The sequence below is a fragment of the Tupaia chinensis genome, unplaced genomic scaffold (assembly GCF_000334495.1).
Source record: "Tupaia chinensis unplaced genomic scaffold, TupChi_1.0 Scaffold146907_1, whole genome shotgun sequence".
NCBI classification, from domain to species: Eukaryota; Metazoa; Chordata; class Mammalia; order Scandentia; family Tupaiidae; genus Tupaia; species Tupaia belangeri.
The window spans coordinates 3,461,210-3,479,621 of record NW_006206760.1 but is presented as its reverse complement, the minus strand read 5'-3'; the positions used below and the strand labels follow the sequence as shown (position 1 = coordinate 3,479,621).

Below are 18,412 nucleotides of genomic sequence, written 5' to 3'. Positions count from 1 at the left end.
ACAAGCTCAAGAAAATGCAGATTGTTGGGGGGGAAATGCATATAATCCTAAATTTTTGCACCATAATAATTACTTTAATTCCATTTTTCCACAAACTTTTTGAAATCACCTCATATCCTGTTAAGTCTTTATGTACATCCTTAATTATTTCCTAAAGACAAATTTCCAGAAGAGAAAATGCCAAGTCCAAAATTATATAGGTTTATAAGGCTTTCAATACACCCTGCTAGAACACGCTTCACAGAAAGACTGGGTTCTTTTACAACCATAACACCATCTGGTTATTTTCTCACACTGTCATGTAACACTGGTCATATGGATTTTTGTTTGAGGTATTTTTTTTTTGGGGGGGGGAGGTGTTGTTGTACTAAGCTAATAAGGAAAAAGTGCTGTCTTCTTTCTATTTTGAACTTTTTTTTTCAGTTACCAGGGAAAGGGTTCATCAGGTGGCATAGCGATTAAAGCACTGGACTCTCACATAGCTGACCACAGTTCAAGTCAATTACCAGGAGGATTAGTAGCAGCATCGCATCAAATAATGTCATATGTCTTTCCTTTGTAGCTGTATAAATCGGAGGCTTAGACTCCCCTATCAATTCTTGATAGAGACATCCTGTTGAGACTTTACATGTTTGATATTTCATAATGTCTAGCATGCAATTATTCGTTGTCAGAAACAAACAAAACCTCAGAATAAAACAACTTGTGTTGCATATGTAAACTTTGCCAAAGTACATTTGCAGCAAAAAGGCTGTGTATAGAATTATCTGATGTGATAGGCAGTCTCATTTCTCAGCCTATGAATCATTTATTACAATTATAATTGATCTAATTTTACTTAAGAAATCAATATCTACTGTGACTAAAAACGAAAACCAACAGAGCAATCTCTTGTTGTCTACTTGTTAGTGTTTATTGAATGACCACATGACGTGAATATGAAAATGAACTTCCCTGGTGATACACTAACACTGGACTTTCTTCTTGATACACAGGGACTGTTAGGTGAAAAATATGGAAACATCCGAATCCCCGGAGAGGTTGAAGCCTCAGAGTTTGAAATGATTTTGGATGCTGCCGTAGAAGCCAAGCTGGAGACCAAGTTGCTGGAAGACTGGTACTGTCGGGACGAGAACTCTGTGCCTGCAGCTTATTACCTCAGACCCAGATCCGAAATGCTAAAAAGCAATAAAAATATGGTAAGTTACTTTCCTCTCCAAAGTATGCATCTGCCCATTACACTGTTTACCACCTAGCATAAAGATAGCTTTATGGAAAAGACACACTACATAGTTCCCCAGCCCTGGCTTGCTTTTTGTAACTAATCCACCTTATCATCAGGAAATGACAGTCAGAACCACAGTGAGCTATCATTTAGCACCAGTGAGGATGCTTTTATCAAAAAGCCCACACATAACAAGTGTGGAAGAGGTTGCAGAAAAGCGAACTCTGGTGCACCGTTGATGGGAATGTAATTGGTTCGGCCTCAACAGAAGACAGTAGAGCAGTTATGCAAAGCATATCTTTGATTGTTCAGTGTATTCCCGATGGAATATTTTCTCTTGTGTTCTGTAATGATGTACAGTGAATGAATGTAAAATAAATAAATATAAATATGTGCGTATATATATTTTAAAAAATAGAAGTGCTATATCATCTAGCAATCACACTTCTGGGTATACACACAAAGAAAGTGAAATCAGTCTCGAGTTTTGTGCAGCACCATCTTCATTGCAGCATCCTGCACAATGGCCAAGACTAAGTGTCCATCAGCAAATGAAAAGAAAAAGAAAATGTATGTGTAGACATATGCCGTGGAATATTCTTCAGCCTCAAGGAAGAGGGAATTCTGCCCTTTCAACAACATGGGTGAATCTGAAGACAATGTGCAAGTGAAATAAACCAGATACAGAGAGGCCAGCACTGTTTGACCTTGCCCGTATGCTGAAGCTAAGGAAGTCAAGCTCAGGGTAACAGATACTTTGGAAGGCTGTTTACCAGAGCTGGAGTACTGGAGAAAGGGAAAGAAAAGAGATGTTGGTTCAAAGACTACAAAGTTTCAGTTGTAAGATAATATGCAGCATGGTGGCTGTAGTTAACAATACTGTATTGTATACTTGAAATTTGCTGAAAAAGTTGATTGCAAGTGTTCTCACAACAACGAAATGCTGTCAAATGATAGATTTTTTAGCTTCATTGTGATCATTTCACAATGATACATACATTTATTAACACATTACTTTGTGCAACTTACAAAGTTCATTTAACTTTTAATTCTAGTGTTTAAGAAAAAAAAAGAACACTGAATCCAAGACAAAGAAACTTTTCAACTTTTGACTCTCCTTTCCTTTTATCACCTCTGAGTTTTCTTCAGGGGTCATTGTCTCTTCCTGAAGTATATCTTTTGGAAGTTCCTCTAAGGGAGGTCGACACATGACAAACTTCTTCAGTGTTTGTTAATCCAAAAATAGTCTCATTTTTTCCCCTTTTTCTAAAATGTGTCTATTTACTCTGAACGGCAAATGTCATCATCCTTATCTGAAGAGACATCAGTTTGGGGGGAGAAATGGAATTAAAGTATGGTTTATTTGGGGGTAAAAAAATTAAAATCCATGTATAGTTTTCCTAACACCTATTTTTCCACGATTTTTTTAAAGGCCCCTTTGTGTCTGTGAATTCATATATCCAGTCAGTTCTGGAAGATTTTCAGTCATCATATTATTAAATCATGCCTCTCCTTGATTCCCTCTGTTCTTTCCTTTTTGCTCTTTAATTACAGCTGCATTATATTATTTCAGTATTCCCTTCTTATCTCCTAATTCGCCTTCAGATTATTATCTCTCTATGCTTTTTAGATTACTTCTCATACGTATTCCAGTTCACCAATTATTTTTTCTTCAGCTATGTTCGCTCTGTCCATACAGTGAGTTTTCAGTTTCAACAGTTACTTTCTTTACTCTGGGAAAGTTTCCCCATTATGGTCTTTTGCAGAGAGAGAGGTGGTCCTTTTTGAAATATGCCTACCCATTTTTATCGCATTTTTATTTTTAATATTTTCCTTTAAACATTTTAAACAGTTCATTTATATTTTTGTATTTTAAGTAGAATCATAGAGTGAAATTGATTCATGCGTGAGTATGATGGATGAAATATTATCATCATCTCTTCTTCAACTTCGTTCCTACGTGTCTTTACTGTGTTCCTTAAACTAAATGCAGGAGAAAGAAGAGATGCGTGACTCTTTTCATTACATAGAATATTTTTTGAGGGGAGGGAGAGATTTTTGCTATATGGCGCATGTCCTCACCAGAGAAACAGAGACAGAAAGCGAGAAATCACCCCCCCCCCAGGGAGATGACCACACCACAGTCCCTTCTCCTCCATTCTCCTCTTAGAATTTTGGGCACACACACACACATGCCCAGTGTGAGTTTAAGCCACCAGTTCCGAGAGTTGAACCGCAGTTGACTACATGGGAGCCCAGTGACATAACCATTTTGCCATCTACTCGTCCATTATATAACATTTTTAGAGAGATCAAAAAGAAGGCCTAGGCACCCACCCGTCAACTAAAGAGTCAACATCCAGATGACTCAAAGAGGAGAGTCATGGGTCAGCCACAGCTTTTCATTTCAAGATCTTGTATTTTTGTCATTCAATGTAAAACATGTTCTCTGTGCATTCTGAAATCATGTCAGAATCCCTGATTTTTCTTTTTCTTCCTCACATGCATTAGTCAAAGTAATTAACTATAAGAAAATTGCTTCTCTGAATAGGAATATTAGGATAAACCCAAAGCATTCCCCAGTTAAATTTGCTAGGAATAAATCTAGATAGTGAAAAACATAATACCTCAACAAATAAAGTCTGTACAGTGCTTTGGGGACACTTGCTTATATGTTAGTATTTAGATGGCTTTAGTAGTCCCATCTTCATTTATTTCTATGATCATTGAGGGAAATGTAAATTAATCCCAAAACTCCAAATGATATTCCTGTATAAATTGTTGTTGAATGACTATATGGATAACATTATCTTCAAAGCTATATAAATGTTGCTTTCTTGATAGGCAATCCTCTCATTTTATTTCCTCAGGGATCATCAAAACAAATGAAACGGAAACAACTATAGAAAATTAAATAGTAATATATGACTATTCATGTTTAATTTTCTTTTCCCATTGGAGGATATTGAAGAGATTATTTTGTTACATGTTGATATTTGTATCAAAACTCAAAAAGAGACCAAGACACTGTGTCCTACAGGCTGGGACCACATGGGATACCCAGATTTGATTCCCTGGCCAGCAGGTCTGTGCCTGTAATCTTAGTGATTCAGAAGACTGTGGCAGGAGGATCACTACTTCAAGGCTGGACAATGCAACACAGCGAGATCCTATCTAAAAAACAGCCTGGTGGTAGCAGGTGGTGTGGTGGTTAAGACATGGGACTCCCACATGGCTACCAGGGTTTGAGTCCCAGATCTGGCAGATTGCTTTCTCACTTTCTCTCTCTCGCTGTCCTCTCTCAGTCTGTCTTTCTCAGGTGAGCATGCTGGCCCTGTTACAAAGTTTGTAAAAAAAATAATAATGATGATGATAATAAATAAAATAAATAAGTTTTTTAAAAAGAAAGAAGGGACCAGCAGATAGCATAATGACTACGTTGCTGGACTCCCATATATATAGTCAACCACAGTTTGAGTCCCGGACCCAGTGGCTTAAACTCACGCCAGGCACACATGCGTGAATGCCCAAGATCCTGAGAGAATGCAGGAGAAGGGATTGTGGTGTGGCCATCCCCTAGGGGGTGATTTCTCACTTTCTATCTCTTTGTCTGTCTCTGTCTTTCTGGTGAGTGCACATGCCCTACAGCAAAAACCTCTCCAAAAAAAAGAAAGAAAGAAAGAAAACATACCTGGGGTCCCAACTGGAAAATTCAGGCAGGAGTACAATAAGAAAGATCAACAAACATACCAGTTTGGGTTTGTTTACCCTTCTGTAAGTTCCCATGTAACATAGAGATCATTTCTAACTTCCAGAGTTATTGGGGGGATTAACTTCCATACTCTTGGTAAAACACCCATCAAAGTACTGGCACACTGCCAAAGTTCAAGTGCTAATAATTCTCTGTTAGATGCTGGGTTTTCTCAATGATTTTAAGACTAATTTCTTACTTTTATACTTCCATAGATGCCGCCTTCTGACAGTGCTGAAAGTGAGAAGACCTGGCAAGAGGTATCAGATGAGATCAAAAAGATATTTAAAGCTGCTGTAAAACTGTTGCAGGAAAAGGGTAGAATGAAACATGGCCAAGCTAAGAGGTACCTGTTCTCAGGTAATTTTCACACATTCTCAATAGATAAATAGTAAATGCACACACCCCCCCCTTCCCTTTATGGTTCTGCAAGTTGAATCCTACCCACTGCCTGGCAAAATTTAATTTTTCACAACGTTTCCATGTTTTGAAGAGGCAAATGTTCTTTTGTGTTAACTCATCAGAAAGTCTTTTACTCAGCTCGCGGATTTCTCCGGAAGACTAGATTTTGAAAGAAGTTAAGAGGTGGCTGGAGAGAATAAGACCAGATTCTGCCACTGCTCCTCAGTCAAAGCTTTTCATTCACTCACTCACTCATTCCCAGCAAACATTTATTGACCGTTGGCCCTACTGTGTGTCAGGCCCCAGAAGGGACAACCCCACCACAATCCCTTCCCCTCCATTCTCCTCTCAGGATTTTGGGCATGCATGCACACATGTGTGCCTGGCATGATTTTCAAGTTAGTGTCCAGGACTTAAACTGCAGTTGGCCATGTGGGAATCCAGCTGCTAGCCCCAACAGGTTAAACTTTAAGATGGGAAGAAAAATGCAGACACAGAAAATGAGTACAATATTCTAATGGGGAGGGGGAGTGAGGTTATAATATTTATTGACAAATGAATATCAGAAATTATAAATAAAAGTTCCCTCAAATCATAATACACTTCGGTTCTAAAAAGTACATTGGTTTTGTGCCAGCAGGTGGGTAGAAATTAAGACAGCTGGATCCCAGGTGACTAACGGAGCAGTCTGAGTCCCAGATCCGGTGACTTGAAAGTCATGCTGGGTACATGTGCATGTATTCCTAAAATCCTGAGAGGAGAAGGGAGGAAAAGGGATTGATGTGTAGCCATCCCCCTTGGGAATGATTTCTTACTTTCCCCCCCCCCTCCCTGCTCTGTCTGGTAAGCTCACACATCCTATAGCAAACTACAATAAATAAATCAATAAAAATAAAAACACATTATTCGTCATCTGGGTGACACAGGAGGCCATCAGAGGGTGTGTGACAAGGGATTGGTAGGAAGTCATGTAGCATGAAAGGAAAAAGTTCCCCAGCCCCTGAGCAGTCTTGCTTCCTAGCCTTTCCCATCTGTGGGAAAAAGGTTGATTATTAGAAGTTACACAGGACACTGGGCATGAGGGAATATGTGACTATGTCAATCATAATTTCCAAGGAGCAAACACTACTGGGTAAAAATGAGCAGATACTCATGTAGCATTTATTTTGGAAGTTGATAGTAAAGTATTACTGAAAACACAATAGCAGCATTTCAGATTGGGTTTTGGAATGGCTTTGAAGCTTTTTGAAAACCTAAAGGCACTGGATACACTCTTACTGGATATGTGTATTTTAAGGGCAGAGAAGTGATCAATCATTTGGACAAATTCCAGAAGGATGCTCTACCAAAAAAAGCAATAAATAAATAGATCTTAGCCTAAATCTCCCTGAAAGTATTAAATTTCATAGGAATAAGTGCTCTCTTTAGAATATTCAGATTAAAATTTATCTTCGTTCCCCATGTGACCTCTTATATAAAGTTGCTAATCCCATTCATATGGACTCCACCCTCATGACCTAATCACCTCCCACATGGCCTGCCTCCTCACACCATCATCTTGGGGATTAGGTTTCAACATAAGAATTTGAGGGGGCCCAAGCATTTAGTCTATAGCACTCCATAATGGTTGTTCCATCCAGTTTCGCTTTCTTTCACCATTGCATCTTAAGCAACAAGGAGCATGTCCGACACACAGTAGGTGCTTCATAAAGAGGAGGGAAAGGAGAAAGGGAGATTTTCAAAATAGTCTTTGAAAATTTTTTTTAATTTTTTTATACATTCAATCACATTATTTAGCTTACAAAATGAACATTTCACTATGTGAACATTTCTCCCCAGTCCAGTTCAAAATATCTTCAACCAATAACACCACACATCCTCATCCGTCAATGCTCTTCCTCCCTATCCCTCCTCCAAATGTCCTTCCTTCAAGAATTCTCCTGGCGGGGAACCAGCACTTAGCGTAATGGCTATGTCGCTGGACTCCCACGTAGTCGACCGCGGTTCGTGTCCCGGACCCGGTGGCTTAAAACTCACGCCGGGCGCCTGTGCGTGCGTGCCCAAGATCCCGAGAGGAGAATGGAGGAGAAGGGATTGCGGCGTGACCATCCCCCCTGGGGGGTGATTTCTCACTTTCTGTCTCTATGTCTCTCTCTGTCTGTCTGGCGAGCGCATGCGCCCTACAGTGAAAATCTCTCCAAAAAAAAAAAAAGAATTCTCCTGGCAAATTTTCAAAGACTACTTGCCTTAAAATTCCATTCTTCTGGGAACCAGCAGTTAGCATAATGGCTATGTCACCGGACTCCACCATAGTCAACCGTGGTTCGCGTCCTGGACCCGGTGGCTTAAAACTCACACCGGGCGCGTGTGCGTGCGTGCCCAAGATCCCGAGAGGAGAATGGAGGAGAAGGGATTGCGGCGTGACCATCCCCCCTGGGGGGTGATTTCTCACTTTCTGTCTCTATGTCTCTCTCTGTCTGTCTGGCGAGCGCATGCGCCCTATAGTGAAAAAACCTCTCAAAAAAAAAAAATCATTTCTTCTCATTTAACTATGTATTTTTATTTTCTTTTTAATTTTTTCCCTAAACAATGATGTCTACTAATCTAATTTGTTTGTTTGTTTGTTTGTTTGTTTGTTTAGAGAGATTTTTGCTATAGGGTGCATGTGCTTGCCTGACAGAAAGGGAGAGACAGAAAGCAAGCAATCACCCCCCAGGAGGGGTGCCCATGCTGCAATCCCTTTTCTTCCATTCTCCTCTTGGGATTTTGGATACACACACACATACACACACACACACACACACACACACACACACACACCAGGCATGAGTTTTAAGCCACTGGGTCTGAGTCTTGAACCATGGTTGATTCTTTGGGAGTCCAATGGTATAACCATTATGTCATCTGCTGGTCCCCTGATCTAGTTTTAAAAGTTCTTATGGGACCTCAAATTATTTTAATACATATTGGTTATGTATAAATATCTGTGTTATAAGCCACAATACGGTTTATTTGAGAAGAAATAGAGTTACATACTAAGCCATTTTTCTCATTATTCTGATGGATATAAGGGAATTCAATGATGACATGAATAATCCAGACTGATCAGTATTCAGAACATAGTTATATTTTGCCTTAAAATGTGCTTTTGTATTTATGTTTGAATGTGTCTGTTTGCAATACAAGAGAAGGACTTCACAAGAAGTTCATGAAATGCGTATTATGAAAAAATTGATGCCTGAATTTAAAAAATAAAAAACTTTGCACCAAATTGAACTCATGCTTACTTCTAGTTTTCCATGATTTTTGTTTAAATCCCTTTGTATACTTCGAACAGAATGTTGAAGCCACAGTATGAGACAAGCTGACAAGAAACAAGCTATGGTATTCAGCCCCTTGCTCTTCCTTTCCTGGCCCAAACTGATCAATTTCTTACTTGTAGAAAGGCTGAGGTTTGAGACAGACACCAAATAGCAGCTAGGAAGTATCAGCTGTAGGGGCTAGTAGATGGTGTAGTGGTTACATCACTGGACTCTCACATGGCAAACTGCGGTTCAAGTCCTGGACCCAGTGACTTGAAAATCATGCCAGGTGCATTGTATGTGTACCCAAGTTCTCAAAAGGAGAATAGAGGAGTAGGGATTCTGACATGGCCATCATACCTGGAGGGGGTTGATTTCTCACTTTCCCTTTCACTGTCTCTCTCTCTCTCTCTCTGTCTTTCTCTCTCTCTGGCAAGTGCATGCCCTAAAAAATAAAAGTATCAATTGTCAATATGGAATGCTTTTCTTATTATGCTTATGCCCAACCTCTCTCTCTCTGCTTGGAAAGGAAATTAAATAATTTTAGTTTAAACCCATTCTTCTGGGTTCCAGTTCCTTAGAGAACACACAAATCAAAAACTAAGCAATTATTCTGAAGATTATCCTGCTACAAACCATAAACAAGATAATCAACTTAGCAACTGAGGGTTGGGTGTTGGGGAGGGGGAGGTGGAAAGTTGCTCCTTAGTGCCTAGCAATGAACTCCTCCTCTTATTTTCTTTCAGCTATAGAAGATGAGTTCGACTTTGCTCTAGGAAAGCAAACACCAGCATTTCTAAAGAAGTGTGTTTGCTACATTAGGAAAATTGCTAACATTGAGCGTTTTGTGAAGATCCCAGAGATGGGAAAATATATGGATATAACTGGAACAGAACCACGGATTATTCGAGACCCAGAGGCTCAAGAGAAGCTGATAAAACTCAGGGATGAGTTTATTCCTACAATTGTTGCGTCATCCAACCTGAGAGTGTACACATCTGTTACTCACTGTGACATGAAACTAGGCTATTCCCAAGAGATAGAGAACCATTACATAGAAGGGCTTGGTAAGCAATTTTATGAGGACATGATTGATATAATTCAGGCAACCGTGCAACAGAATTTTGACACGGAAACTGATACACTTTATGATGAAATCCTTCAGCATTCATCATTATGCAAGACCTATGCTTCCTTCTATGAGTATAAGTGTGAATCTCTAAACATTGTGCACAGATACATCCTACCAAGCAAAACTGGGCACATCAACCCTCTCATTGTATATGGTGGACCATGCACTGGGAAGACCCTTCTGTTGGCTGAAGTAGCAAAGAAGGTAAAAGTCTATCCTCTCCTGTGTATATTTGTATTTGTGTTTGAATGTGTCTGTCTGAAACACAATAGAAGTTTTCAAGAAATTCATGGAAATGCACATTATGAAAAAAATGATGTCTGAATTTAAAAAAAAAAAAAAAGAAAACTTTGCACCAAAATAAACTCATACTTTAATTCTATTTTTTCATGATTTTTTTTATAGTCCCTTCATCTACTGGAAATAGAATATTGAAGCCATGTTATAAGAGAGGCTGACAAGAAATGAGCAAACTAGCTATGTTATTCCACCCTTTGCTCTTCCTTTGCTGACCGAAACTGATCAATTGATTACTTGTAGAAAGCTAAGTTCCATCTTTGAGACGGAAGCTACTTTAGAGGAAAGATAATTGATCATTTATTTCCACTTTCTGTGTTCACTACTGAAATTATAATTAACCTTTTTTGGAATGCATACTTCAGTGTTTTCTTTTAGCTGGTCTAAAAATCTGGAGATTAGGATGATGCACTTCATAATGTGAAAACTAACACTTCTTTTTCTCAGTGGTCGGTGAATTCTGAAGATTACTAAAAGACTTTACTCCTTGAAAGTACTCTTTAGAATGCCTGATTCTTTGATCGCATCCCTTCTTCGTCTGTCTTTTCCAAACAGAAAAATACTAAACCTAGTAGACCCTTCTTTAACCCCACAACTTTAAAAAGTAAAAATAACAGAGCACTTAGAATGAAAGCCAGAAATGACTTCAACTCCAGCTTTGTCTCTCGGTGACCATTTAACTCCAAGCAAGTTATTCATCCAGCCTGGACCTTGAGTCTTCTGCTATTACATGGCACTGTACTCCCGGCTGTCCTTGGAGAGACCCTGTGAGGACTAACAGCACGTTTATATAGTGAGCCAATCATTTGCTATCAAGCACAACATGCAAAACTCTTTTAACTGGCATTATGTAGATTTTTATGACAGTGATAAATAATAATCATAATGTTAACCCTATAACACCGCAAAAAATGTCTCAGAACCATTAAAGAGTATATTCAGTATAATTTTAGTATTGCATATTTTTATTACATTCTAATTCATTAGGAATTTGGTCAGTAGTATATGGCATTAGGTGCTCTCTATTAATGAAAATATTTAACTTAAGTGTAATGTATAAATCATTACTTAATGTTTTTTAGTTGTTGGTTTTTGTTTTTTTGGTTTTGGGGATTTTGTTCTGTTTTGTTATTCCATAGAGCACATGTGTCCACAGGAGAGAAACAGAGAGACAGAGAGAGGAAAGTGAGAAACCACTAATCTCTCTCCAGGGAGAATGGCCACACTACAATCCCCTTTCTTCCATTTGTTTCTTGGAATTTAGGGCACACACGGACATGCGCCTGGTGTATTTTCAGGCTACCAAGCCTGGGAGTGGAACCATGGTCTACCATGTGGAGTCCAGTGTCTTAACCACCATACCACCTGCTAGCCTCCACTTACTCTGTTTATTAGACACTTACTAAACACCTACTATGTGCCGACAATTATGGCAGGAAGTGGAATTTAAAAATTGACTGTACTAGATTTACAATTTATCAAATGCTTTGTAACTTTTAGAATATAAGCTAAATGTTGCTTTATGCGTGAAAAATACTATTATAAGGCCAGCAACTGGTGTGGTGGTGAAGGCACTGGATTTCCACATGGCAAATCACAAGTTCAAGTGCTGAACCTGGCAGCTTGAAAATCACAACAAATAAATGGATAAATACATTTTTAAAACATGAAAGAAAGAAAAATGCTATATCACTATGTGCTGCCTTTACAAATGGTAATTTTGAGCTCTCCTGTAGATTTTAGGGCATGAGCTTACTGACAGCTCTTGGCATGCTTAGGAGGTGTTTCCATTTCTTAGTTCTAAGCTACTTTTATTTGATAGGGGTTACGAGAAATCTGAGCTCTGAAAAGAAGAAATGCTATCATAAGGAGTATGTAAATGTGTGATACTACTTTAAGTTCTTTTTTTTTCTGTTTCAGGCTTATGGCTGGCTACATGAAGACACAGGACCAGAGTCTGACCCAGTAGTAGTTGTGAGATTTCTAGGAACAACGAACATGAGTACCGACCTTCGGACTCTCCTTCTAAGTGTCTGTGAACAACTGGCTATTAACTACCGGTGTTTGGTTCAAAGCTACCCTAAGAAGATCCATGACCTCCGTGACTTATTTATAAACCTTTTGAATGAGTCTTCATTACAGAGACCTCTAGTAATAATATTTGATGCCCTCGAGCAGCTCTCAGAAAATGATGATGCCAGGAAGCTTTGGTGGCTCCCTGCTCACCTTCCCCGCTTTGTACGGATAGTTCTCTCTACACTGCCCAACAAATATGGAATCCTGCAGAAACTAAGGTGCCTTATCCATGAAGAAGATAACTACATCGAGCTGATTCCCCGGGACAGGAAGATGTGCAGCCAAGTCCTCAAACACCAGCTGCTGCGAGTCAAAAGGAAGGTCACCTCGGGCCAGCAGATTTATGTCAACAATGCGTTCTCCAAGTGTACGCTGCCAATGTTTGTGAACCTGACCTTCAGGGAGGTGAAGCATTGGAGATCTCACAAAGACGTTGATGAGTCCTCCCTTTGTGTCACTGTTCATGAAAGCATAGAGCAGTTATTTTGGTCCTTGGAGAAGAGGTGTGGTCAGAAACTGGTCTCCAGAGCTCTTGGTTACATCACCATGGCCAAAATGGGTCTCAGTGAAATGGAACTGGAGGATGTGTTAGCCTTAGACAACAATGTCATGAATGAGCTCCATGAGAACACCAGGCCCAGCAATCCCCTGAGAGTACCTTATGTATACATTGCAAGACTCAAGGAGGGGCTCAGCGGATACTTAATAGAAAGGCATGTGAAGAATGTCACCCTCCTGGTCTGGGCCAACAGACACCTGCATCTCATAGCTCAGAAGCTGTATCTGCAGGATGAAAGTGACCTGCGTAAAATGCACACCATCCTGGCAGATTATTTTCTGGGGGTCTGGTCAGGGGGCAGGAGGAAAGCGTTCTGTCTTGAGGACCCTTACTTGAATGGCTGCCTTGATTTGGAGAGCAGAGGCCTACTCGAGGAAGAAAAACACTTCATGGAACAGGCTTCCTTTGACAGGCAGGCCCCCGACCAGCCCTGGGTTTTCCAGTGCAATCCGCTGGAGCCTGACATCTTCTTTGTCAATCATCGGAAAATGTCTGAGCTTTTGTACCACCTGACAAGGTGTGGGAAAACAGATGACCTGCTTTATGGTATCATCATGAACTTCAGCTGGCTGTACACCATGATCAAAATTGGCCAGTTTGACCAAGTGCTTTCAGACATTGAGCTGGCTTATAATTACTCCCAAGAGAAGGAACTGAAGTTCCTGGCTAGCACCCTCCGTAGCATCAAAACCAAGGTCATTGCATTTCCTGGCTCCCTTTCTGCAGAGCTTCAGCAGAGACTTCTGCCTGTCATAAGCTCCCTGCCCAAACTTAGACACCTTCTTTTAGAATGTGACAAAGACGGGCCCAAATACTGCTCCATCGTGCCATTGCATTCATCCATGGATGTGACATATAGCCCTGAACGTCTTCCCTTGTCATCCAGTCACCTACATGTCACAGAGATCCTGCCTACCTGTAACCCCAGCACTGTCCTCACAGCTTTAGAAAATGGTTCCATCAGCACATGGGATGTGGAAACACGCCAGTTACTCAGGCAGATCACTACAGCTCAGTCCGTCATCCTGGGCATGAAACTGACCAGTGACGAAAAGTACCTTGTAGTGGCTACAACGAATAACACCTTGTTGGTTTATGACAATGTCAATTCTTGTCTCTTATCTGAAGTGGAAATCAAAGGGACCAAGCATGGAAGTGGCTCTACCTACATCAATGGATTTACATTGTCTGTCAACCATGCCCTTGCATGGCTTGAAGCCAGCAAAGATGTCACTGTCATTGACCTGCTCTATGGATGGCCCCTTTACCAGTTCCACTGCTGGTATGAAGTGACGTGTGTCCAGTGCTCTTTGGATGGTGCATATGCTTTCTGTGGACAGTACCTGAACACCACCACCATATTTCATTTAGGGAGTGGAGAAAAGTTATGTACAGTGACATCTGAGTTTTCAGGTGGCTTTGTAAAGTTTCTTCTTATCTTGGACACGGCTCAAGAGATGGTCATGGTAGATAGTGAAGGAAGTCTTTCTGTTTGGAATACTGAGGACGTCTCCAATCCCCAGCTAACTGATGACTTTGACTGCCGAAGAGAAGACAGTGAGGTGGTCAGCATCGAACTTTCAGAGGACCAAAGTGCAGTTCTGATCTGCAAAGCCCTCAGCATTGAGCTCCTGGATACCAGCATGTGGAAAGTGGCTGAAAAGTTCAGAGCTAAGCACAATGAACGCTTTATATCTGCCGTGTTGTCCAAAAATGGAGATTGCATCATTGCAACCATGGAAAATACCTCAGCCGTGTTTTTTTGGCGGCGGGACACAGGACAGTGTATGGCAAGTCTACAGGAAATCTCAGGTACCATAGTTAAATTGGTGAAATCTAGTCACCATAACATGCTACTCTCATTATCAACCAGTGGTGTTCTTTCCATTTGGGACATAGATATAATCACAGCTATGTCCAACATAGATAAGACTGGAAAACCCATCCAAAGTCTGGTGTTACCTGCTAGAGGAGAAATCATTTACTCCCTCGATGGCTCTGATTGTGTTCACAAGTGGAACTTCAGCAGTGGGTTCATCGAAGCGGTATTTAAGCATGAAGGAATAGTTGAACACTGTGTGTTGACATCTGCTGGAGACATAATGGTGACATCGGATGACAAGAGCAGCCAGTATGTCTGGCACACCAACAGTGGTGAAAACCTCTTCCGAATTAATGGACAGAGAATATCTCAGCTGCTGATTACACACAATGATCAGTTTGTGGTCTCCCTCTGTGAGGAAAATGCCTCCAGGGTGTGGAGACTGGCCACAGGCCACCGGGTTTGCAACATTCTGACCACTTTGCAAAATGCCTTCATTACTTCTGCAAATACCTTCGTGGTGGGAATGACTAAGAGCAAAGTGTTGGCCGTCAGTCTCTGGACAGGAAGTATCACCAAGAAATTTTGCTGTGAAGACGGAACCAGCATTGTGAATTTCAAATTGATCCCCGACTGCCCTGACATCATAGTATTTATCACATCAGCTGAGACCGTGAACATCTGGAGTCTGACAGATGAAGTGATCTGTCGACGCGTGCAACTTCCAAACAACTTCTTGAAAAATCTGGAGGATTTTGAAATTTCTCCCAATGGCAAGCTAGGCATTATATCCAGGGGAGATGAAAATATCAATGTGCTGGATTTACACAGTGGTAAACTACGGGTGGTTCATGCCTCTGGGGTCATCTGGCGGCAGAAATTGTCTCGAGATGGCCGCTACCTGGTATACATTTGTTTCCAAAATGGGGAGGAGGAGGATGAAAATGGTGCAATATCTAGTTTAATTGTAATGAGACTGGCTGATGGCAAAAACATCGGTGCTTGTTCCCTTTACAAAACGCCAACTTTCCTTGCACTCTCTCAGAGACATCTGAACATCATTGTGGGCTTTGACGATGGGAGCATCGGGATATACACAGTAGTGGACCGTGTAGACGCTGCACTAAAAATTAAAATAGCCACTTCCAATAGTAGGCAAATTTTTAACAATGCAACACAGACAGCTAGGCCAAAGTGTAACAGTTATTGTTTTAAGGTGTCTGTGGATTGCTTGTGGAGAGAATCTACAGAGGTCTTTGCAAGAGACAGCCCCATCACAGTGAGTGACTCCTCTGAGCCCAATGAAGCAACACCGTCCAAGAAACACAACTCTTGTTATGACCGGGTGTGCTCTGCCCTAGAATCCAGGGGCCACAGCTTTGCTCCTGATAACTGATATTCTGCTTAACAGAAACACACGATCCATGTACAAAAGAAAAACAAAATGTGTCTTTTGTATCTCAAATGATAAACTACCCATTCTCTGACAAACAGGTAAGACGCTGGAATTCCAGTTAACACCCTCATGAGATGTACAGAAACCCATGAGATTGGTTTTGGGTGCAGTATTCTTGTCAAATTGTAATCAACAATGAAGGAATGACAGAGAATTTCTATAAGTAATATGTAAATGGCAACTTCAACTGAAAGATAGATGGTAAAAGTTTTCAAATGACCTGTGGAGTGAAAAAGCAACATGATTCATCCCATGGGTTCATATGAGAAAGGATAGAGTTATAGACAGAACTTTAGACTGGATCTCATTTCTACAATCAATTGAAATCACGAAGAAAAAGAGCTGTTTGACTTTGAGTGATTGTGTGATACGTAAACACAGCCTTAATCTCTCTACATTTTACAATCCTGACAACTGTGTAATCCCAGTCTGCAAATGAAAGGTCTAAAGGTGCAAAATAATGTAACAAAAATGCCCAAATTCCCAGTTTCCCAAGAGACACGATCTAAAATGTGAGACCATGAACTGAACTGGGACAAAAATTTATACCACTGTCATAGGGCTACTGAACATGAAGAGTTAATCTTCATTAAAATATAGTTGCAACAATTGCATGCAAGGGTTTCTGTATAACAGAACATATGAGTTTTAAACCACTTGTTTCTTGGGTTGAAAAATAACACATTTAATAAGAAACCACAGTCTTTTTACATCTTTTTGAGATGCATATTTGTGCTGGGTATAAAAAGAATGACAGGGCATTACAAATTTGGTTAAAACACTTGTTTATTTCTATCATTATACAAGTCTATTCAGTCAGTTGTATGGAAGCATAAGTTATTTCCCAAATCCCTGCAGTAAATCTTAATAGAAAGTAAGCTTTCTCAACATGCCATCTCTGAAATACTGGTGACATTTGCCTTACTCTCATTTCTCCTCTTTCCTGTGTAAAAACGCAGATAGATGACCAAATACTCTGGGACAAACTGAATATGCCTGTCTTTGTGCTGAAAATATTCCATAAATCTTTAGGATGTCCAAAGGTTCTTTATTGTCCCTGTTTGTAATCACTTTCTTACTCCTACACACACACTCTGTGTATGCTTCTTTATCTGTCATACTTCCTGAATGAGGACTCTTTGAGCCTTTTGTAGTCTTACCCATTTCGAAGTAAAAGCTGTAAAATGGTATTAAGTATTTTTAAAAAACGAATTCAGTATTTACGAGAAAATACTATGTCTCAAAAGGTGAAAGTGATTTTCTTCCTTCATATCCTTCACATGGCATGACCTTGGATAACTTTTCAAAGAGTGTCCATAGTGGTGGTCTGGTGTGGTTTTCACTGAGAGTGACAGTAGTGACTGTAGAAGGCAAAATATTGAACAAATAATGTATTTGTTTTTGGTCCAGCTCTGCCATGAACTTATGTATGCCTGGACAGATATTCAAACTTGTCAGTGTTTCGTTCTTGTAAAATACAAAATAAAGGTAGTGATAGCTTCTGCTATACCCTCATAGGGATGTTGGGGAGTAATGTGAGGGAAAAAATATATAGCAACATCTTAATTGTTGATGCTAATGGAAAAAACAAAATGATGTAACCCATAGAGACGCCCCAAGTCAATTGTATTTCACTTTTGAAAGCAGCTTGACACATAAGCAATCAAAGATGTGATTCAGGTATAAGCACCTCACTCCACGGTGAAAGACTTTTTTCAGTGTGTTCCTCTTGGTTTTGCTACTGGCCAGGGCAGTGGTAGCCCAGAGAGTGTTCAGGCCCATGTGGAAATCACCTGAAGTTGATTGCTTTTTTAGCTCTTCAAGTAACACACTCATTCCTGTCATCATCTGTTGGATCGCTACGCCACGCATTTTTAAGAAGTCAATACCTAGATGGATTACATGTAGTGTGTGAATGTTCTATGTAAAAGCCAATAGAGTACAAGTGACTTGAATGATTTTTCCTAACTTGTTTGCAACTGATAGCTCTTATTGAATGTTTTTATGTAAACTTTGTATTGTTGGGAAGAATTACCCAATCAGAGATTTATATTTTCATAAATGTTACATTCAGTTAAATTTTGTTACAGAGTTGTTACACTAGAAATTGTTTCAGTCTTCAAACAATATACAGTCTTGTGTATGTATTGTTTGTATGAATAAAAGATAAATCACTTAGATTTCTGCAGTGTTTGTTCCCACCCCCTTTAGTCTTTTGCGGGTATAGTTAGAGACCTTCAGTAATAACACACAGCTAAACCAGGTATGGGCTGTGATCACACATTGCTAATAAAAGTGAATGCTGGGAGGCCAGCAGGTGACTGGAGGTTGGGGAGGCAGAATCCCACATGGCCAACTGTGTTGTTCAAGTCCCAGCCCTGGAAGTAGGA

At 40.1% G+C, this 18,412-nt stretch overlaps 1 protein-coding gene across 1 annotated transcript in view; it reads left to right on the top strand.

Moving 5' to 3' along the window:
- NWD2 (NACHT and WD repeat domain containing 2) overlaps window positions 1-17,110 on the top strand; it is a 160,540-nt gene extending 143,430 nt beyond the window's left edge. The window contains exons 4-7 of the mRNA XM_006169260.3: window positions 996-1,199; window positions 5,192-5,336; window positions 9,427-10,016; window positions 12,030-17,110. Coding sequence (XP_006169322.1) covers window positions 996-1,199; window positions 5,192-5,336; window positions 9,427-10,016; window positions 12,030-15,962 — 4,872 coding nt within the window. The 3' untranslated portion in view covers window positions 15,963-17,110. The remainder of the gene's footprint in view (window positions 1-995; window positions 1,200-5,191; window positions 5,337-9,426; window positions 10,017-12,029) is intronic.
- Window positions 17,111-18,412: the final 1,302 nt, after the last annotated feature.